The 24,952-nt window shown below is 36.9% G+C and overlaps 1 protein-coding gene and 1 pseudogene across 1 annotated transcript in view; one reads left to right on the top strand and one right to left on the bottom strand.

The window, feature by feature from the left end:
• LOC150078429 (uncharacterized) overlaps positions 1-20,113 on the top strand; it is a 78,394-nt gene extending 58,281 nt beyond the window's left edge. The window contains exon 2 of the mRNA XM_090385540.1: positions 18,253-20,113. Within this exon, the coding sequence (XP_090241666.1) occupies positions 18,611-19,642 (1,032 nt within the window). The 5' untranslated portion in view covers positions 18,253-18,610 and the 3' untranslated portion in view covers positions 19,643-20,113. The remainder of the gene's footprint in view (positions 1-18,252) is intronic.
• A 4,346-nt stretch (positions 20,114-24,459) lies between these two features.
• LOC150078428 (5S ribosomal RNA) lies at positions 24,460-24,577 on the bottom strand (annotated as a pseudogene).
• Positions 24,578-24,952: the final 375 nt, after the last annotated feature.

Raw genomic sequence — 24,952 nt, 5'->3', positions numbered from 1 at the left:
TGTAAGCATGACTAATCAGTTTCCCTTATCACTTCGATATGCGACAGAAACAGATGATACTGTATTTCTTGAACTGCCTGGGGCAAGTGCTGAAGACTTCAATGTTATTGTTGCTTTAAACGAGCTAGGGCTATCAATCACGTGTTATGGCCAGGCATGTGACGGAGCCAGCACAATGGCTGGTCAAGTATCAGGTCTTCAAACAAGAGTAAAAGAAATTACCCCTCATGCACTTTATACGCATTGCTGCGCTCATAATCTAAATCTCATCTTAGGTGACTCAGTAAATTGCAATGTTCACAGTCAGTTGTACTTTGGAACTCTAGAAAGCTTGTACACTTATATTTCTAGAAGTCTGCCTCGTCTATCTGTGCTTAGGGAGGAGCGACATAGTCAATTGGAATCTTTTGCATTAACATTTTCCAAAGGATGCAGCTGGTCGAAAGAAACTATCTGATACTTGATGGGCATCCTGGAAACCTGCGGTAGAGGCAGTTGTACAAAGCTTATCAGCTATTGTTGTTGCCCTGCAACAAATATTAGATGGTGATATTTATAGCACCCCACAACAGCATCCTGAGGCAAAGGGCATCTTACAATGGGTAAAACATGCGAATTTGTGATTTTTATTATAGTATGGAAAGAACTCAAACAATGCGCTTACTTCATCCAACTATTTGCAGAAAGAAAACAGAGACATCCTGACAGCCTCTCACCTAATTAAAGTGTTTGACAATGATTTAAAAGCCATCGAAATAATGACGATCATTTTAAGGAAATTGAGCAGGAAGCCAGTGAACTTACTTCAAAGTGTGAGATAGTTTCCATATACAAATTCCAAAGAGGACGAAAGAGATTCCATGATGCAATTGCAGAAGACGACAGAATATCTGATAGTAGAAAACGTTTTATAGTAGGATATTAATTGGTGTCTTTGGATACAGTAATCAACAGTACACTGGAGAGGTTCATAAATTTCCTTGATGTGGCTTCAAACTTTAGTGTACTGGATCCCAAGCATTTAGATGATAAGGGTAATGTCAGCAGGTTAGAATTTCTAGCAAAGGAATATGCCAATGTCCTTGATGACCAAAGTGAAATTATTCAGGAATACTTTTCCTTTAGAGTCCTGGCGAAAGAGATGAGTGGTGAAACTAATTTTGGAGAACTTACCATCAACAACAATGTTGAAATTTATGACTACTAATGAGTTGATCTCAAATTATCCAAATATAACCACACTGTATCAAATATTTTACACCATACCTATAAGCACCGCTTCTGCAGAAAGATCTTCTAAAACTGATCAAGAATTACTTACGCTCTACTATGACAGAACACAGACTCTCAGAACTAGCGATCCTTTCCATTGAAAAGGAATTAGCAAGCAAGATTGACTACAGCAACGTGATAGATCATTTCGCTACTATGAAACTAAGACACAAGAAATTTCTCTGAGACTCAAGACTAACTTTTAACTACCGATTTGTTAGACTGTATAACATATTACATGCGTTTTGTGCGCCAAGGCTATTATTTATTTATTTTTTGGTGTTAAATGCAACAGGGAAATTTCTCAAACAAACAAACTTATATACCAATGAGCCAAAACATTATGACCAGCGAGTTGTTATGCAAATCGAAGCAACTGCAGATAAACTACGGCGCGTGCGCGGGTCGGGACACGGTATAAAAAACATCTGATACTGAGCTCCGTTAATCAGTTTTGCTCTTGTTCTTCAGATGGGAAAGGCAACAGATTTAAGTGAGTTTGACAAAGGCCAAATTGTAATTGCGAGACGACTGGGTCAGAGCATATCCGAAACAGCACGGCTGGTGGGATGCTCACGGTCAGCCGTGGTTAGTACCTACCGAAAGTGGTCCGAGGAGGGGAAACCCACGAACCGCCGGCAAAGCGTTGGACGACCACGGCTCATCGATGCTCGAGATGAGCAAAGGCTCTCCCGAATGGTCCGTAGCAAGAGAATGGCGACTGCGGCGCAACTGGTTTTAAGAAAAATCTGTCTGCTGAGGATCCCATGCATGATTTGGTTACTTTTTTATCAACAATCTACTGAGAAGTATGTCTTAGCTCTCTTCATCGATTTTGAAGGAATTGAGGGAGCTTTCGACACGGTTTGGTACGAGAGTATTCTATGCTCATTAAGACAGCTTCGATCCTAATTTGCTGTACAAAACGATCAGAAGTTATCTTGATGAAAGGAAAATTATGGTAAAAGTAAATTATTCAGTTTTTAACATAGGTATTAACAGGGAGGTTGCTCACAAGGATCAGTACTAAGGCCTGTGTTCTGGAATCTGGTTCTAAATCAGTGGTTGACCAGACAAATACCTCACTGCCACAAAGTGGTTTACTGCCTCTATAATTCGTATTACTAGGTCGGATTGGGGGCTTGGAAAGCGTATTCTCAGTGTATATTATAAAGCTATATTTTTAACTGTTGTTACTTATGCTGCGTCTATCTGGTATAAACGCATAGAAATGAATGTTAAGTTTCGTCAAAAATTAATTTCTCTTCAAAGAGTTATGTTAGTGACAATATTAAGAGTTTGTAAAACGGTATCAATCAATGCTATGCAGGTTATTGCCGCCGGGGCTTTGCCCTTGGATCTGAATGTTGTATTTCGGCCATTTTGTTATTTTATAAGGAAAGGTAGACAAATATCGTTTATGGGTTTATCTTATGATTGTACTGGGGATATTAAAAACGACAAGAGTAATATATTTAAGAGATTACTTGACTTATGGCAAGAATGTTGGAATTCAAGTACCACAGGTGAAGTAACTAGATTTTTACTTAATGTTTTATTCAATATTGTTAATAAACTGAAAAAGTGGTTTTATTTATCAATGGAAATCTCCTATTTATTGACAGGTCATAGATCCCTTAACTTCAAACTGTTTAAATTTTGTTTGGCAGATCAGCCATATTGCAGGTGTACTTTGAGTCTTGGGAACATGTGTTGTATGATTGTTCCTTGTATGAGGACAAAAACTGAAGGAGGAAATTCCAAATTTGGAAAGAGGTTGTGAATGTTTGTTTATAATCATTTGTTAATTTCTTGGCTTTACAGGAGTTTGCCAGATTGGTATTCATGAAAAGAAGGCGATTTCTTTCACATTGACTGTTAATTCGTTAAGTCTGTTTTTATGACTCATTGTCAACAAAGTCGTTGAAATTGCTATCATATGCGAACAGGTAACGATTCATTTAAACGAGAAGCGCACGTTGTCTTTATCGCTACAGATCGACAGTGTAGCTGCCTGTATAAAACAAATCACTCACTGACGACGTATAACTGTACATGTCTCTGCATGCATTAAGTTATGCACACAGGCAATGCGTCCTCTAGCAGCTGTTACAAAATAACAAAAAACTTTTTGACTATGTAGACAGCATATGGCTCTAAGATTCCTGAAAAAATGTTATATCTTGTGAATGTTGTTATTAAAAATGCTGAAATTTCATTGGTTTAATATAAAAATAAAGTATTTTAAAATTGTTCTGAAAAATTTCAAAACTGCTTCGGCTTCAGTTAATCTAATATTTTGTATACTGAAAAAGTGTAGCGTGTGTTTATAGCTGCAGCTGGTTTAGTGTGACACAGGTGCTATCACAAGAGTCAGTTTATTTTTAGAACCAACACCAACTTGCATGGCAGTCCCGTAGTTTCAGAGTGATTTATATTATCTGGTGGTGACCACAGCAAGCGAGGCTACATTTTTATGTCCAACCAGCTGTGTGAAAATAGCTCTGTGCATGCCTGTCGTTAACTGATGTAACTACTGGGGATATTTTTTTCAGAAGTTAGGAGCTGTATACAATCAGAAGGGACTTCAGTAAAGGAATGACGCCCCATAACTGTCAGCGTCAATGGGAACTACCTCAATAACACAGGGCGTACGTGTGGAAATCGTTAAGGTGATAGATAGAATCGGAGCGATAGCTTGAGCTGTTTTATGGACTTCAACAACATGCTCTTAGGGCACAGCCGATACATTGTTAAAGGTTATTTCTTGTTTGAAAAAGTAGTTTTTGCTTGGATTTTTCCCCTGTTTCACAGTTAAATTTCTTCCGCATAAGAGCATACTGAATAAATTTGAGAATGTAAGAAATAATATTCTGCTATACGATGACCTCATAAATCAGACCGAAGGGAGAGGATATTTATGTTCTCCCCCTTCGAAGGGTAAGAATTTATTTATTATTATAAAGAAAGAATAATGCGCTAAAATGCGCCATTAATAATTTCTAGGATACCCGTAAGCACGTATCAGGATAATTATTTTAATATCAGCTCCTAGATCTGTTTTAACTTTACTTCACGGCATGTTTTTTTTTTTTTTTTTTTTTGCATACTCACTTACAAAAAGAAAGGTTATTCTGCCAATGTAGAATAATTTTTCGATTTCAATGAATTTGAGAAAGGATTGGTAAACATCATGGGAAGGTAATTTCTTAAATGAAATCGCAGATACCTTTTGCTCTAAAACATTCCCTTACATTATTACAATTGGAACAGCACATGATTTACAGATTTCTAAACAAGAAAGAAAAAGCGACACTTCATAAACTGAATTCAGCTTATCGTTCGCGAGGAAGAATAGTGATATTGAATTGAGAAATACCGCATTCGAGGTATTTTAAATTATCGAGTGCTTTTAACAAGAACGTATTTCACTCTATTCAGTAATAATTCACATATGTGCATTATTACTGAATAGAAGTTGGGCACAGACTCATACATCCATTAATACATTATAAATAACCTCTTAGTCAGTGGTCGTTAAGATGCGTTACGTATTTCGATCGACTAATGCAAGCTCTTAGTATGTATTCAAAAATTCTAAAGTAATTTCTGACTCTGTTAATTATATTTATACAACTTATAGCATTATAAGTTGTATAACGAAGCGTATTCTACGATAATGATTTCGTAAGATTAAAAACAAAAAAAAAAAAAAAAAAAAAAAACTCACCTGAAAACAGCAAAGTCTAAGAGAAATTTCTCGAAAACATAGGAAATTTAACGATAAATGAAATATACCCATTGATATTTGCATTCTAGTTAGCCTTATTAAATCGCTAGTAAATAAATAAATACATTTTCTGTTTATACTCCGGGACGACCAAACGGTCAGAGGAGTTCACAAGATAGACAGAATACAAGAAACAGCACCGTATTCAGTAGTCACGGGCTTGAACCCCGGTCACTCAAGGCACGTGTACTTATGCACCCGCGCGCCTGACCACTAGGCTACGGTAGTACTTGCATTTAATTTTAGGAACAGAATACTAGAACCTCACATGAAGATGCATTTGCACTTTTTACAACCTGAAACTTCTGAACAAAAACTCCATTAATTGAGATTTTGTTCAGAACAATACCTCAATGGAGACAAACTGGAACAAAGCAAGACTGTACGTCATCTACGATGAGGTCTGCATTGATTACGAATCGACGTTTGCTATAGACATGTATTAATAAATTAACACAGGCTACTTAGCCTAGGTTTCAAGAATGCAACTTTAACATGATGAAAACTTCTTGGAACCATTTCAAAATGACCACTGTTTTACTGAGCTAAGTGCTTCTATATCAACGGACCCTAGTGTACTAAAATCACAGAACTTATCTTGAGCTAGTTCTGCCTGTAAGCGTCATTTACCTTTAAGAGTACAGTTGGTGAGCTTCACAACAGTAGTTGTGAAACTCGGCCAATATTCAACAAAAGCCCCCAACTGATAATTAATATGCATACCGGATACAAAGAGAATGCAAAAAAGTTAACAGAATTACTAGGTTACATTTCGGCCAACAATTCAAATAAAAATTCCACAGTTTCAAAGGGTTTTAATGAGACAAACTTCCATATCAATGGAATGCCAACAACGAAATTTAAGGAATATTGAACGCATAAAAGAAACCTATCTTCTAAGAATTTCCGCATTCTCAGGGAATTCGCGAATTACTGATATAGTTTTTTTTATTTTCTTTTTTTTGTCCTCGCCTTTTTTCCCCCATTATATATATATAAGGTCAGCGTTTTTACTGTTTTGGCATGAAATTTTTACGGCTGGATGCCCTTCTTGACGCCAACCCTCACCCTTTATCCGGGCTGGGGATATGCGGTGGTCATTCCCTGACCTACCGCATCCGTCGTATTTGGTGGTCACGGGCTTGAACCCCGGTTTAATCAAGAAGCGTGTGCTACGCACTGCTGCTCCAGCCCACCTGGCTACGGAAGCGCAAATTACTGATATACTGTAGTACTGTATTTAAAGTAACAAGTGTTGTAACTTGCAATGGTGCAAAATTCTCACTTGGTTGCCTAGAACTATAAGTCACTCAAGCAAAGCCTTCCAGAAAGACAGTGCTTTATACTGTATTAATGGTTCAAATGTATGGCTGTTGCCACAGATCAAATTCTTAGTCACCTCATTCATCCTTTTTCAACTCTAATAAAAATTTAAAGAAATTCAATTCTCTAAATCAGTATTTCTCAAACTTACAATAATTGTATACCCCTTTTGAAAGTTTAGTCTTACCGGCGTACCCCTTCTCAGGAAATGATAATTTGGGGGTATTTTTAAAAATATTATGATTTTTTTTATCTAGACTAGAGCAAATACAGTACAATATATGGTATTCATTTATTAATATATAATAAAAGTTGTACATATACTGTATACTATATATAGAAATAATAATTAAATAAAATAGAAGTAATAATAAAAATCAACAAATATTCTGACCGGACAGAGTAGATATATAGTGGATTCGTACCAGTCTAAAATTAAAGTACGCATGTTAACTAGTGAATGAAGAAAGCACAATTTTAACACTTACCATTTTGGTATTGAAATTGGTATTAAAATGTATAAATTTAAATGAAGCTTAAATTGTTACATACCAGGCACTTTTTAACGTTTTACACGACAACTTGAAACATTCTCACTGAGTAATAAAGGTTTAGTCAAAATTTAACAAAGCGAGTTTTCTGAAAAGACTACTGTCACTAGCATTCTAAAGTTAACCCAATCAGGGGAGACAACAAGCAGTAAACAAAGTAATATATCTGCTTGTTATCATCTCTATAAGTGTTAATTCCTGGCCTTTTGGCCGTGAAAGGACACTGCAACACGATCCAATCATGTAACTGTCACAATCGAAGGTGGTGCAATAAAAGACTCTCTCTCTCTCTCTCTCTCTCTCTCTCTCTCTAAACAAACGGCATAACTATCAAGTGATTACCTCACACATATGTCAGGTAAAACATTGCTTGGGTCACTACACGTAAACCATACACACAGCTAATATGCATATACCGGATCACTTAAAGAGTGCAGCACAATAAAATGAGATGAAAGGGGAAAACTTAGAAAGAAAACCAAAAACCACACATTATATAGCTCTATCATCTTTTATAATTCAATAAACTGAAATTGATTCTAACGAGAGAAGAGTTTTTACACACTGCAACGTACAAAGGGTTCAGGTTTTCAAGTTTTGATTCAATAAAGCGACTGATTCAATTAACCAGGGATTCCTATAAGCGGAACCCACTGTACTAAATTTTACTGAATTGTTTTCCGCAGCTAAAAAACTATGATAAAGTAAAATAAAAATTCGTACCGTGTACCCCTAGAGGCAGGACTACCATACTTTGGATTCTGCTCTAAACCAACGGTTGCTAACGAAATTTTATTCTTTTAATGAATTTCATAGATTATAAAGAATGGTTTCCGCAACAAGTGCGAAATGTTTCAAAGATTTAGTTTTAAAACAATCTTTTAATAATTCATAAAACTGTTAAATTACATTATTGTAGTTTAATGGCACACCAGTTTATAAGCATGCATGTAATTCAATATCAGTATGCAAAAGTGTAAGAAATTTACACTTTTGCTACCGATCATACAATGCAGGCAGTAGTAGCTTTAGGTGTAATGATGCCCTAAGTAGTGAAAATATTAAATTGTTTTACTGCCCGAAGGCCTCTATATCAGCGACCCTTATGTGTACTAAAATTACAGCACACACCTTGAGCTAGTCCTCCTGTAGACGTCATTTTCCTTCAAGTTACTCTATATAAAAAGATAACTGTTAATTCTTGGAATATGAATTAATAATTGAAGTATGAATTGCTCTTCGTTATCTTTATTTATTTTTGCCTAAAGTTCAATTTAAAACTCCACAATCTACTTATTTTTTCCCCTCACCGCCCATTAATTTGGATTCTGTTTTAAAATTGACCAAGGTGAATCGGAATATAATTCAAGCATCCGTAAAATATCTCTGGTATTCCGTTTACTCTAAATATCTATTTTGCTTAATTAGTAATGTGTGATGCACACTGAAGCGAATGACTCAATTTTATCTCACTATAATTTTCTTAGTGAATTAATGAGGTTCACTTCTAAATAACAGCGGTCACAGTTGCTGACAACCAAAGGAGCCACCTTTTGTTTTCCATGTAATTATTAGAGAAAGTAGGGATTCTTAGAGTGATTCTTAGGTTCGGCCAAGCATTGCTTAGTAGATTGCAACTGCCAAAATTATGGTAAGTTGTGAACACTGAACATCAGTGAAGAAACTGAACATCAATTCAGTTGTGAACACTGAACATCAATGAAGAACATCACAAGAAAGATATTTGTTTGTTTTTAAGACTCGCTAGTCTAAGCCGTCGACAACCGTTTATATACGCCAGTCATCCTATGTTTTTAGAAATCAACTTTCCACAATCGCTGAGGTAACAAAAAATGAATACGTAAGTTACTATTCTTGAAATCGAATTCAAATACAGTACTTAAATATTAGTCTACGTAAAGTCAGCTCAAGCGGCCTAGTACTAAAATCTATAAAATGACTCATGAGCCACAAGTAGCACATCCCTGTATAGAGTAAATGGTTAACCCACTGCTCTAATTTGCTATTACTGTATTATTAAATCAGTGAAAAATAATTATAATGCAAGTAGAAGTATTAATACCGTATAATCGTTCATGTAATTCATATGAAATATGTTGAGATTTTCATTAAAAGTTGCTTTTTAGAGGCATAATAAAATTAAAATAACAGCTTTTCTGTACTTTTTTCGCTCGAGAACACCAAAAACAAGCTAGCCAAAGTATGACTTTTTTCTGACTAATTTCAAACCGCAAAAATTATTTAATCGATCAATTTATTTTTATGCAAGAAGAAAAAAGAAAAGAATTTAAAAAATCGATTAGAGTAGATCCAGTTCTCTAAGCAAAACACATCTAAGACGCTGTCTGCTCTTACAGAAAATTTACTGCAATTTGTTAGGCGATATCTGTTCTGACGTCTATAGTGATAACAACAAACGAGCTATGAGTACATATTGGGAATTTATCATTTTAATTAATTTGACCATATTCTTGCTGAGCTGTCATTTCAATATACCCATTGATGAGACAGTATCTCTTTCAAAGGCGTTCAGCAGTTATCTAAATAGGAAGAATATGCCGTATACGAAACACACACCTCTCCATTCAGACAACTGAATGCCGTTGAAAGTAATTTTCCTTATTCTTTATTAATTATCATAAAAAACAAAGATTACACCCCACATAAAATGTATGAAAAATTAAATGAAAAAAAAAATAAAAATAACTGAAAATACTTGAAAATCTTGAAATTAAGGTATATAAGTTATGCGGAAAATTAGTGTATGCATTAGTTATGCGGAAAATTAGAATATCAAGAATAATAAATATAGCTATAGTATAACAGATAACTTATTCATACACTTCACAAGCCTTCTATGATAAGATGTATGAATAAGGATTAAATAAACTTTAAAGCTGCGGATTTCTGTCTAAATAAACGTTGATAACATTTAAAGAACAAATATGAGTATTAAAAAGTAACAAATAAAATTGAAAAGCTTCATAATACAGCGAAAATAAAATCAAGAAATTTAAAACACTGAACTGAATAGTAGATATGTATAAAGTATTTCAATTTACATAGTAATAAAATTAAACCAAGCAGAGCAACCATAAAAAATAAAAACTTCATAAAAATGGTTGGCTTGTCTCATTTTTATAATCTTTAATTAAAGTTGTTAAATTTATAAAAGGATCCAAGTTTAAATTATTAACGAGTTTAAGCATTCTGATAAAGGGCTAAATGTTCTCGTTCAAACTTGACTGGAAATAATCCGTGCTGTCGGGTGAATTTAAACGGAACATTGAAATGCACCACCGGTAAAATGGCCCCGTAGTTAGAAGAACACTATAAATTTTGCAAATCAATAAAAAAATAATTATAAATAATTATAAAGCACTCTAAATAAATTTAAATTGGCTAATGTCGTTGCATTTTTCTAGATTTAGAAGATCATCTCTTGAGGTAAATGGAATACCGTTGCTTCAATATGTCAAATTTGCCATCCATTTGCAGATTTTGTTCCACAGTGTTTTTGAATCGTTTCAACTGCAGAGTGGTGATTCAAAAGTTGCAGACCACAAAATCGAAACGTATTCTAAGACTGGTAAAATCAAAGCTGCGCAGTATTTTCTACAGGAAAGTAGAACGAGTGGAGCAGACAAACGCCTCAAGAGTCATAATACATGTAAATGATTACACCGTTTTGTTACAAAGTTGATAAGTACTATAAAAGATCGTACAAAGTTGATTCATCATCCCTTATGTTTATATAAAATCTATCCGAGATATGCATCGAGGAAGATCATTATACTGCATTTCGAAATATTAACTTTCAAATTATTCATTTTTGACCATGCGTAAAAATGATTCGTAGCGTCTTATCCAGGGGTGTATTGAAATACTAGCTAAGCATCTCTCTACTACAGTAAAACATCTTTCGAAGGGGAAACAATGCAGTAAAACTACTTGTACCGTTCCAAGAGTAGGATGCCATCCAAAAAGGTGTTTTGTGGTTTGTTTAACTATCTTCTGCTTCCATGTTTATTGATATTAATAAGCCCTGCTATCTAAATACCAAAGAATAAAAAACTCACCTTTATATTATGAATATATATATATATATATATATATATATATATATATATTAATTAAAAGAGGAACTGGAAATAGGTAACGGGACTTTAACAGAATCAAAAGAACTTAAGTCTGATATCCGTTTGAAGAATATCTTATTTAACAATGGCTGACGGCATTCCACATTGGATTAATGCCAGTCATTCACTTACTGTGTCTGAACTTATGAAGTAATAGACTTCATGAACGTGAATTTTTAACCATATATGTTTCTTTACATTATTTCGTCGCTTTTTTCCAGCAAACACAATAGAACTCTTCAATCAACTAAGAATTGAACCGGAAAAACTCTGTAACGAAAAAGCCTACAGATTGCAAGTCTTTGCTGACTCCTATCGTCTCCTGTAACTAGTGCACAGCCACTCGGCTCAAAAAATATATATATTCTCGGTACTCTAGATGCCAACCTAAGATGATGTCAAAATTTTAAATATTCAATGATGCGAAAAATGTAAATATTCTATGATGTTCAAAGATGCCAAAAATGTAAATATTCTATTATAAAATCATAATTACTCATGTGTTCCAAAATTCTGTATTCAACCTCTCAGGGTGAGCGTCCCATGAACTTTGTAACCTTTTGCTCATGGATCCGCTTTACACCTTAGAATGTAACTCTCACCCTTCTAGCCAATGGCTGTCCCAGGGGCGTCTCTTCAACAGAGAAATAAATTCATAATAATAATAATAATAATTTCTGTAAGACATTGCAACGAAAAGGAATAGGAAAATAATGAAGAGGAAAATAATTAACACTATGCTATTAAACTTAAAAAAATCGTTTATACAAAGAGGCATTCAAGATATGGTCATTTAAATCTAAGAATTGGCTTCAAGTTGTTCATATGCTCCATATACTTTTGGTTGCGAGATCCAGATACGGATACTAATTCTGATTGAAATGGTTAAGGACTAACTTATTTTTCTTAAATATGGCGGTTTTTCAAACTTGATAGTGATGTTTCTTCCAAAGTGGACTTAGATACTATCCATATATTAAGTGATGCCAATTTTCAAAATTTCATTCCCCTTCGTCCTTCTGTCAAAGGGACACTAAAGGCGGTGTTCTCGTGTGAGGCGGGATAATGATCAACGGTCGCACCCTTCTTCATGTTTTTGATAAAGGTACCGTAACTGCGTAAAGGTACCAAGAACAAGTGATCCTCAAACCCTATGTGGGACTTTTTAGGGGTGCGGGGCCTAATTTACTTACCATGCACATCAACGCCACTGCTCATAGAACACAGGTGGTGGAGAAATATCTTGAAACTGAAGATATCTAACAACTGCCGTGGTCACCACGATCACCAGACACTGCAGCCAGCGAGCCAGCCAACTTCTTTGTTACTTGGTGGAATAAAGTGTGCGCTGGCGAAAGAATGAGATTTGTTGCCACAGAATCTTATTTACGCCCTTATATCGAGCATGGTTCGCCGCTGTCAGGCCTGTTTAACCGTTGGAGGGAATCATGCGCCATACTGATGTCATGTGACCATATTTTCAAGAATCTTGTATGGATTTCTTTAATGTGACCTTTTTGTTAATTCTTATACAACCTCTATAAATGTCTAAACCTAACGGAAATTTCTCGCTTTATCATATGGCACATATCATATCATATGGCACCCCATCATACCAAATTTTGTCCCGCTTCATCGCAACCCGCACGAGTTAAACCACATTTTATACGTGTACAGTTAATTTTGTCAGGCAGTGTAGTAAGTCTTCTAGTGTTTACATAAGTGTAGAAGTCCTTGCTGTTTTTCTTTGCATCCTTCGCCAAAGAATTCTCATAAATTACCTTATCTTGCTTAACCTCCTTTGTGATTTGATTACAGACTAGATTATATCTACCATACGCTTCTACATCAACCGATAATTTATATGCACCCCATGCATTTTTCTTCTCTGCCACGAGTCTCATTAGTTCGTCTGCCCATTTAGGTCTAATCCTTGAACAGTATTTCTTAGGTGCTATAAACAGCCTAGTGGCTTTTATGATTATTCCCTTTAATGCTTCCCATTTAGAATTTGCTGAGGGTAAAATCACCAGTTGGTCTTACTGTATAGAATTTAAACACTGCCTGAGACTACTGTAGTTACCTTTACGATAGTAAAAACTTGGAGATAGTAAAAAATACCTCCAAAACTACCTCTATTTAAGTAAATCCCACATTATGTATTAATGTGATCACTGCTACTACCTAGTGGTTCTTTTATCTGCAGAATTATAAATGCATGAATAATCACTGCTGGTAAGGTGATCAAGACTTTACTCTCTCCTATTGGCTCTCTAACATGCTGCTGTAGGAAACAGTCATCCAATAAATTCACGAACATTTTGCTAGTGTGAGTGATCAACTCAAGTTTCAGTTAATATCTGGAAAGTTAAAATTCCCCATACATTCTGATTTATTGGCCCATAATTTCTCTGTATCGTTGTTCTCATCACAGTCATTAAGGCGTATAACACACTCCTACTGTCATTTTTATAAAATAATAAATTTTCTGTTTATACTCCGGGACGACCAAACGGTCAGGAGTTCACAAGATAGACAGAATGTAAGAAACAGCACCGTATTTAGCAATCACGGGCTTGCTTTACCAGTTCTTATTTCACATTAAACTGACTCAACATTGCACTGGCCACCCGTGCCAACTGAATGCACTACCTTAGATTTTGTGCTTCTTAACTGAGAGCTTAATCCCCTTCTCTCTCGTTTCTGTACATATGGGAATACTCCCCATATTCAAATTCTGCATGCCTTATATATGAGCGACACCATGCCTCTAATATTCCCACAATGTCTGCATTTTATGACATGATCAGCACTTAAAATTCATCAAGTTTATTTGTTTATTTACTATGCTCCTAGGATTGCTGTACATGCAAGTATACACGCACCTGTGCTTACTCTTAGTTACCTCAGTCCGTGTATTTTCTTGTTCCATGATGACTCACAGGAGCCTTTGAAATTTTCAACACCTTGCTTTCAAGGCTGATGCATGTTTCAAGAGGCACAGTGCAAGAATCACTTTAACCTCTGACTGTGGCTATTGTTAATGTATTAGTATGTGTATTCCCTTCAAGCTAGCAATTTCCGACCCACCTAACACTGTCTAAATAGTAACAGCAAATATTCTTGCATACTTTCTATTTAAGTGTATCCCATCCCTGTAGAAGCAGCCTCTCCTGTTAACAAGCTCAGACACAAGTTTAATAACAAAACAGAGGAACAACACTTAGAACTGCTATTTGGGAAACTGCTCCCTCAAATTTTGTTTGGTTTAGTGTTGCATGCGCTTCTCAGGCTATAGCCCTCAAAGCGCGAACTCCCTCAAAGAGGCAGAGAGAAAGAAAGATCCATACGAACTTATAATATCCTGTTTAACAGGAAGTTTATAACAAACTAAACACACTCCCCTAAAGGCCAAGGTAATAAATGTAATTTAAAATTCCAAATTAACCCGAATCATATACTTTTTCAATATCACAAAAAAAAACAAAAAAAAAACACAGACATAAGTATTCGCGTTTGAAGAAAAAAAACTCAGGAATAGATCCTTCCAGTCCAATTAAAATGTTCGGGGAGATCATTAGTCTCCAAAGACCACATAAGGCGGAAATTGATTATTTTTCCAGGATCTTGCAAAAGCAGCTAGTCGAAACTACAGAATGGTAGTTGTTCAGGAGTTGTGGATGCTATTTTCCTTCTAAGAACCAGAAACTGCTCTTTAAGATAGATTCTGTTTGGGGGGGAGGGTTGAAAGACAGTAAGAAAAACTTTAGTGAAAGATGTTTAATCATATCATAATGGATATCGTCTTGCCCACCAGCACTCGCCTGGGAGAGAGGTTACATTCGGGAAATGTCAACGTCAAGGGGACATGTACCTAGATATTTATCGTTAGATTTACATGCTCTCCTAACTTACTTTTAAAACAGCATTGTTTACTCACTTTCTTTGCTGGTACAGTGTGTGTGCACGCCTGCTTGCGTCGCATGGCATCAATAAATTTCATTAATGAAGCCAGCGTCATTATTATCATTGTGTTAGTATTACATTTATCATGTTAATATTCAAGATATATTTAGCTTAATGAATTGTTTTAATTTCAATCTTTTTAATATATGAAAAAAGAGATTGAAATCCTAAAAAGTCCTAATATATATATATATTAGGACTTTTTAGGATTTCAATCTTTTAATATATATATATATATATATATATATATATATATATATATATATATATATATTTAAAAGATTGAATAAAAGGTGACCACTAAAATATATAAATACATTGCAAACAATTTCGAAAAATCAATATCATATACCAAAATATTAAAAATATGAAAATAACTCCAAAAAAGGAGCCCCGTCCCTTATAGCATGTCCTCGCGTATAGTGCTCATTTGGACTAGTCCCTTCGAAAACGCTATAACGGAAGTGTACTAAATATCCAAGTAAAACCAACAACTTGGATGAATTGAAAGAGAAAATGGGAGTGGATTATCACTCAGCGATAAGGAACATCCAAAAATATGCATTTTTATCGGAAGTATGATGATGATACTTTTAGAAGTAAGGAAGTAAAATTTTGAAAATTTCTACAGTTCACTGAGTAATTATGCCCCACCACACATACAGAGGGCAAAAAAAAAAAAAAAAAAAAAACTGTTAGCGGTTTAATTTTTCAATTAATATGTAACTCCTCCTTCAGCGCGAATCACTTCAAGAATTTTCTTTCGTAGGATTCAGCTAGACCCCTTAAACAATTAAAGTTACCGTAATATTAGTTCATTCTGAAAACAAGCGAGCCCATAATTCATTCAGGTTTTGTGGATGCCACTATTGTGCGTTCGCGTTTCGTTCAGGATAGCCCCATGCTTTCTGTATACGATTTAAATTTGGTGACTTAGTTGGCCAATTAAGATTCCTTACCATTCCCTGGTGTTCCTCATGCCAATTTAAAACAGTAGAAGTCCTGTGAACCAGATAGTTCAACTGGCCTCCGGGCAGTTTTAGATGAAACACCTCTCTGCTTCTCCTGTGAACGCGGCACTTAGCATCATTTGAGTATACACAATATTTGAATTTGTCAGACAACAGAGCTTTCCAATCAATGCAGTAGCAGGGCTCGTTTTACGTGTAGCGGTTAACGTTGATCTCTTTAGGATTATCCCACTCCAGATAGCATGTTATATAATTCTCTTCTGATGAGGTCCTTGATTAACTTAACTGCTTTCAGCAGTTCGTGTTTAAAATCGATTTTTGTTTATTGGACGCGATATTCCTCGCTGATCAATCACTCGGCACGACGGACTTTCAACCACAATTCTGCTGCTAATGTCTGGTTGATTTCGAGTGGCACCATTCTTCCTTAAACTCTTATTACTGTTCTTTCTGGAACGCCAGCAAATTTAGCTACTTTAACAGGATATCCTTTGGGACAGGACAAAGGCTATCACTCCTTTTTACATCGCTAACATCTTTTCTACGTCCCATCTTTAGTGGTGGAAACCCGTGTTTTTCAGTACACTTATTAATACAGAAACGGGTTAACTTTATACTCCAATTTCAGTACTATACTCAAACATGCGTAGAAAATAGACGTGTTAAATCTGTTATATGCTCTAAACAACTCAAGTGATTAATTTTTTTTCAGTGTCCTTATGAGTATCTTGCACAGAAAAGAGAATGAGGAAATTTCAAAAAAAAAAAGAAAGAAAGAAATTAATTTCATGATAATAATTGAAAAAATAAAAAAATTATAAAAAAAACTGTTAAACTTGGAATTACAACTATATCTTTCAAACGCTACTGAAGAATATGTGTATGAAAGCAGTAAAATAGCTTGAAACTAGAAATAAGCTGTACTGGGAACAATATTAAGCTGTTACAATTTAAAAGTCATTTTTCAATTATGTTTAAATAAAACTCACACAATTTTATACCTTTTGATTGCCATCTACAAACCTTTAATTTGACAGCAACTGTTATACAGAGAGGTTAGTTTCCAAATACGTTTCGACAATTGTCAGTACTGTAACGTTTAGTCCTTGTACAGTATATAATTTTTTTGGAATTACTTAGTTAAACTCCAAATGAATAAGTTCCTGCTGAGGCGAAATCAAATTGTACTGTTTATCGAAATAAAGGTTAGGAGAAAGTGTGCTCTACTAATGGAGTCTACATGTTTAATGCGTCGCTTATTATCGATTTTATTCTTTGAATGTGCATTCAAAGTACAGTATACTCTGTAATGCAACTAACCCAAGACGTTTCTATATCACAGTACATGTATATATTGCCTTCAGAGATTTCATCCAGTATTGAAAGAATCTGAGTAGCCAGTAGTCCAGCTATTCTCTAAATGTGTAGCTTATTTAATAGAAGGTAAGATCACTGGTTGATGTCCTTGTAGTCAGGGGTTCCAAATGAGGGCAGCAAAATCTACAGCTAAACCCTGAGATGTTTATATCTTGGCCGTTTAGTCCAAATGCAAAGTTCAGTTATAAACAACCATAATCCAAGTTTACATTTCACTTGATACTTCTAGTCTACATAAAGGTAAAAATTATCTATAATTTGCCACTGAATCGGATTACTTTAAATTCTACCAGTGTTAATAATTTACTTCTGTACGGATCTGGGTAGCCCGCCTGAATATTATACTGGAAGTTCTCCAATTAATACTGGAAGATACCAATGACTTGATAGTGGTTTAACTATATTTGAATTATACGTCAATATATTTTTATAAAATACATTGTCGTTCGCAATTAAAAAGGAAGTTCAAATAACACCGAATTTGTTTCCTGTGATAATTAAGGTGTATTATTTTCCCTCTCTAATACAAACTACTTTATCAAGATTATTATCTTGAAGAGAAATAGTTTACATTTACTACATCAGTATGAACATTGTACAGCAGTACATTGGAGCCCACTGTTACCACCATGTCGAGCACATAAGAGCAAATAGTCATTATTTTCCTGTTGGCGATTATCTTGGCCACCTACATTTACACTCATGCATTCGAATGAGTTTTTTTTTTTTTTTTTTAAGCCAGTTTCAGTAGGAACTTGTTCATCTAAAGTCCACAGCATGAAACAGTACTGTAAACTATAAACTCACTCAGGTGAACTAATTCTTTCTTCTTATATTTTCAGATTGCGAAGATGTGGAAAGAGTTCACCAATCTTTGTATGTCGACAGAAAGAAATATCCCACGGTTCAAAGCGGCACTCTGCAGGAGCTACACGTAGACAAGCAGGCGCCACACTAACTACGGCCGTAAACTCTCGTGTTTTATGTAAGCCTCGTGAGCTTACTTGTGAGATGACGCGTGACTGGTGTACCCTGAGCTCGACCACGTGTTTAGTGCGTCGCTTTTTATCGATTTTTTTCGTTGAATGTGCATTCAAAGTATACTCTATGATAACTCTAGCTCCAAGAGCAATGCTTTAATACATTATCTATAAGCAACAATCCCTACTGACGAAATCACAATTCCTGTAACATTCCAGGATGAGTAAAGTAAAAGCAGAAATAGAAGCCTTGCCCTTGTCTCAAGCGCCACCTACGTCCACAACTACAGGAATGGCGCGTTCACCGAGCCATGAATCATTTGCCACCGACTTGTCTCTGATGTCCCTGTCTAGTCTCGGCTCAGAGATGAGTCGGTTAAGAAGTTCACTTATCCGTTCGTCCAAAAATGGAGAAGAACTTGGAGAAGATTTTAGTCGGCGGAGTCCCAACATGCTAGAAGCAGGAACGGGAGGATGGGTATTAGGGGGTTCACGAGGAGGAAGAGGGAGTCGAAGTAGCCTTCTCCAAGTTCCTTCGGAACATTTTGGCCCTGGAAGACGTCCTATAACAGATGAAATTCTCTTTGAGGAAGAAACAGAGATAATACGAAACTGCGGGGCGCTCTCTTCAGTGTTGGGACTTATGAAGAGCTTTAGCACAAGCGACATCGACCAGGGCATTATTCTGGAGAGGGAGAATCTTCGACCCAGTGTATCTGAGGTAGCATTAACAAGCTGGCGACGATATGAGATGCCCCAGGAACGTCTAGAATATACATCGCGTTCTTGTTCAACGTGGGTGGCAGTAGGGGATATGTCCTCCACTTCTCAACTTCCGTCGCCTCAGACAATTGCAGGACAGTCTGGGCCAGAAATCACCGCCGTCGATTTCGTCCGATCCGTTAACAAAAAAGTCCGCCAGATGTATATCCGTCGTCGGCTAGAGTCCACTTACAGAGCTTTGGAACGGCTAACTCGTAGCGAGTTAAGCCTCGACAGTCATCCTGTGGAAACGAAAACTACTTCCGTTGTCGTTCCTCAAGTTCAGATATCCACTGACTTGGATCGTAACCTACGAGGCGAGCTGCAGATTTCATCTCTTGGCTTCCGAGGAGCCAATAAGACACTCAGCTTGACTGTTAAGGACATTGAACGCGAGAAGGGGAAGCCTCTGTCCAAATATGAAAGGAATATGATGATTTTCAACTGGCTTCAGAGTCTTGATGAAAACGCCTTTGATCAGCTATCATAGCCCCCTCCCTTCCCAAACTGAGGGCTTATCATGTACAAAGTGTTTAGTAGCGTACGGCTAGAATCTTTTAAATAATTGGTTGACAGAATGTACAGCCGCCTCCTCCTCCTCCTCCATGCGTTTCTGTATGTATGGGTGCGAGAGAGAGAGAGAGAGAGAGAGAGAGAGAGAGAGAGAGAGAGAGAGAGAGAGCGCAACTCCTGCAAATACCACCACTATTGTATAAGCAAATTCATGCCCAAAAAAGAGCGCTTTAAATGTTTAATTTTACCCCCTCAATAACTTTTAATCTTGGATAAGACTAAATCGAAAAGTCTTCATCGCTTCTTATAAAGAGTTTAGACATCCTGCCCCTATCTACTCCCTCCCCCTTTATAGCCACCGAAGGAAAGCTCTAAGTTTGTACACCATTACAGGAACATTGCAGCTTATGTAATGCAGGCAGAAAAATAAACTGGTCTTTAGAAACTATGGTCCGATATGTCACGTTCATTTACACTATACACACATCGCAGCATATATGGGATAAAATCTATAATCTATCAATCTGTACTTCACAAAGAAGAAGTGTTAAATTAGTAATTTAAACTGTTTAAAGAATATTGTCTGATGACTACAGATACACATTCTGAGGCAGAAAAGCTCAAAAGATGTCAAGCCAATAGATGTAGACTTTTAAAGAAACGAGGAATCAAAGAAAATAACGCCATCATAGATCTCGATTTTACTAATGCAGTAAAGTCGCAGCAGCAGCATGACTATGTCTTCAGATTAAAGTGACGCCATGAGGAGTTTAACACAATTTTTTTATGTTAATAAGCATGTACAATGACTACTTTGCTAACGTTTTTGTAAGAATAATGATAGTGTTCAATCATATTTAGTATTTAAACAATAAATCCTGTTCCTCTTTGGATATCTCTGCTTTCCAGGCCTTCATCAGCCAGCTCAGCCCTGTGGCTCAGCTGAGTTCGTTATAGTCCCAAAAAGGAACTCAAAGCCTAGGTGTAACAAAAAGGAACTCCTCAGCGACGTGTGGAGGAAACGTTCATTCTTCTGGAATGCAAAGCAAAGCGCACGCAATTGCCACAACTTAACGAAATGCAAACAAAAGCAATCTATACGAATAAAACAGTTGAATGTATGCTATATTATATACTCCAGTGAGCAAGAAAACGAACATAAAACAATACTAAATAACATTTAATATCTGTACACGGCATAATAAACGAAGGTGTCTGGAGGACAGAACAAAGTATCTCGTTTCATATTTGAAATCAGGCCCAAATGAATCCCGGAACAGACTCAGTTAGGGCGCGAAGAGCATCTGAATATCACTGGGTATTCAAGGTTCCAACCACTAGGTTATGAATGGAGTGCGTGCCACCATTAATGGTAACATTAATAAATAAATACATAACTTTTTAAACTTATAAAAAATATGTAAACAAATAAACGTCCATCAAAGTAAAGTTCTCAGTGGTAAGATGCTAAAAATAAAAAGCTGTGGTACGCTGGCAATTCACCAACGAGAGCTTTAATCCGCATATAAGTAAATACAGTATACATAAGAATAAAAAAAGGAGAATTTCATGAAATTTGTATATTGTGGGCCTTTTATGCGAATTATTCATCTTTCTGAAAAAGCATGTGAACATTTATGGCATATATTTTTCTGGGTTCCAAACACACACACACACACAAACTTTGTCCGGAACAGTTAATTAATAAAAATGTTAGGAACGGCTTTATGGGCTGAAGATTAGTTACATGCACGAGGATTAACTGCTGATCTCCGCTATTTGATTAACCTTTCAGTGCACTGGGTGCAGGTAGCAAATATTTTGAACACAAAACGGCTTTCGTTGAGTAAAATCCGAATTTTTTCACAAATTCATTAAAAATATGTAATCATATCTTAGATCATATGACATTAAATAGTTAACTTTCTTCGAAAAGTTAACTTTTAGTGTCAGTCGGTTCAAAACAATAAATATTTCAACACACCTGTATTCTTAAAGAAGGGTTAGGTTAATAAGAATATATAAACACAGAATAATAGCGCAACACTTTCTCCCTGGATAATGTATAAGTACTGATTTAAAAGAAAACGGAAACCATAACGACGCAGCTAAGAGAAGTACAGCTGCGTTAATTATGGGTTCAGTTTGCTTGTAAATAAATGAAGGTAGTAAAATGTCCTCATGTTCGTGGATATTTTTGGGTTACATGATCACTCGGCCCACAGGGTGCCAATATTCTTATACTACTATAGTTCATACAGTTTTGTTCTCTGTTATGTTTGTACGTGTGTGTTGATGGGCCGAAAAAAAAAGCTGGAATAACTCGCGAGGAACCCCTACTCCCTCCATCAGAGATCCATTAACTACAGATTTAAGAAAGAAAAAAAATTGTGCGCGCCGAGCACGCATAGTGGAAGTTAAGGGAAACTTCTTTAGGCGAACATTTATCACTTGACCGAGGATTCCATATTGACCGTGTGACTGCCGCAGTCGACGAATCTACATGAATGAGAGCCTCCACGATCGTTCCGTTACCAAATCTAGGTTTGAGAAGTGCTGTGGCATCGGATGATATTTAAAACCATTTGACTTCGATAGAGCAGGAATCACTTTGTTCTTGAGAGAGTCACGACAACTGTTACAGGCCGACATTTGACTTACATCCTCATTTGGAAATGCTGTTTGAAGAGAGTGATCTAGAGCCTACTACAATCTTCACGTCGTTATTGAACCAAAGCCGATCACAAAAGGAACAGACTGAACAGCCGAAATCATTATCCAGGAACGTAGGTTTAAACTGTACGTGGATGCTTCCGTGTTTCTTAAAATCCTGTTGCTACTCCTGTGTATTACGCCCACTACGTGTTGATGGAGTACTTCTGGCTGTCAGTTTTGGCTTCTTCGCTTTTCTTTTATGACTGGTTCATATGGAAGTGATTGCGAGAGGTCTCTTATAGCACCATAAGAAAAAACTCTGCCAATGACAATCATGCACAATGTTCTCTCAACATCACCAAAAACCAGAAAGAGGAAAGGACAAACATTGTATCCCTCTTCCTCCATTGATAGCAGTCGGATTTGGACTGCCTCGACCAAAGGACGAGTCACCCACAAATTTGTACCATATGTCTCGATAACCTATCCGAACCCACCATCTTGGTATGTTCCTGGCCTGCACGTTATGTATTTTAACTGGCCATGGTTCCTTCCAAGCCAAGTTAACTAGGAATTGATGATAACCCTCTGTGTTTGCAGAGAAGACGAAAATTGGGAGCATATGCTTTACGACTGCCACCCTTACCATGCCTCTAGAAGCTGCATGCTCACCTCTCTACTGTCTTTCCCTCGTGGTGAGAAGCACTACTTTCTTGCTAACGAAGACAACTACAAACAGCTCTCAGCCTTCACACAAGCTGTTTTTGAGATCAGGAAGACAATTCTATCACATCTAAGAATAATGACAGTGTTCAATCATATTTAGTATTTAAACAATAAAGATATATAAAGACACCTGCGGCAAGACCAGTAAGCTAATTAAAGGACACTCACTTGGATTAATCATTGAAAACAGCTGCCAAATGGCGTCGGTCTCTATGCGGGCACTCTAGCCTCGCAACTCTTTCAACTTTTCCCTGTATTCTGATAGAGTCTCCAAAACAGGGTGAAACTCACTCTTCGTCCCTCACCTACCTACATCAACCGAAGGACGCCTTCCTTCCTCGTCCTATCTTCCCGACTATTGAATCCCACTCTTATGCCCTCTACCCCACTCATCCTCTGTTTTTTGTTTTTTTCACTTAGTCTCCGTCCAGAAAGCCCAGGCGACCCTGGCTGAGACCAGCCAGAGTATAATGGGCAGCCTGGTTCACCTCCCAGTAGTGGTGGCGGGCAAGGTATGGTCCCAGTAGGGGCCCTGCGGCCGAGCAGCTGGTTTTGGTTTTTTTTTTTTTTTTAAGGAGCATTAGCAACTAAGGCCATATTGCTCCAGAATATGCGGTGGTCATTCCCTGACCTTTCCGCATCCTCCATATTTTGTGGTAACGGGCTCGAACCCCGGTCTAATCAAGAAGCATGTGCTACGCACTGCTGCTCCTTCCCACCTGGCTACGGAGGCGCCGCGGCCGAGCAGCCAGACACAACAACAGAACAGAACACAATACTACATAAACCAGACATTACTTTTTTCTGGCCTTTGCAGTTGTTCTGCATTTCATCACAGAGTACATGCAGCGCAGATGTGGGAAGCCACCGGTGGCGCCTGACCCAAAATACTATACCACTATGGGCTTCAAGGACTCTTCGTTTTCATTTGAAGTATCAACTTCCATGACTCCTTCCAAATGCATTCCTAACATTTCTGGTAAAATGTAAGGCTCTGAAGATGTGGATGGACCTTCTCCATCTTCTTTGTTCAACTCCATCACACGCTGTAATTTCTTCCACTGTTGAAATAATATTGATATCTCCTTTGTACTCAATGAAGGTGGTTTCGGTGGTCGCATTGCACGTATACGTGCTCTATACGCCTTACAACGCTCACCACAGTGGACCTCCGCTTTACGATTGGTTCACTGTACGATCAAATCACTTTACAATGGACACTCCATAACAAAATACCGTTCACTGTAGTGAGTGCCAGTCACTGTGTTCACGTTTACGAATTGAATTCTAATTCTATTAACGGCAATTCTAATAAGCGAAAATAGGAGGAATATTACACAAGCTATAAAAGTAAAGACAAAGCAAAGATTTACACTTTATTATATTACTAATTAAAAAGACAGGAAGGCAAAAAGTCAACTACACCGGGTATTCCCAGGTGGTCACCCTCCCAATACTAACTGAGCCTAACGCTGATTAATTTCGGTGATCGGACGAGAACCGGTGCATTCAGCTTAGGATGATAGTTGGCCGTTCAGAGGACTTGTAATCAGTGATGTATTCGGGCCGAAACGCACCGGAACGACGTTACGGTACTTTTTTTCTAAATGTCATAATAGAAAATCATTAAATTTAAACACCTAATATTATGAAACAATGGCATAATCAAAGGGGAGGGAGAAATATCTATTTTATCCATTGCTAATAAAAATATATACAGGGTGATTCACTACCAGTGCGACAAACTTGCAGGAGATGTAGGGGGCACAAAGACGAATCGGAATCACATAGCATTGCAGGGTCCGAAATGCCTTCGTCATGCGGTAGAGGACGTTGAACGGGAGGTCGCGTGAACAGCGATCCCGCTGGAAGTCAGCATTTGCGAACCGGTTCCCGAGGCAGTAGG

This window comes from Mastigoproctus giganteus, chromosome 11 (assembly GCF_048544385.1).
Source record: "Mastigoproctus giganteus isolate SK-2022 chromosome 11, ASM4854438v1, whole genome shotgun sequence".
Taxonomy (NCBI): Eukaryota; Metazoa; Arthropoda; class Arachnida; order Uropygi; family Thelyphonidae; genus Mastigoproctus; species Mastigoproctus giganteus.
The sequence above is the reverse complement of the archived record's forward strand: the minus strand, read 5'-3'. Positions and strand labels throughout refer to the sequence as shown.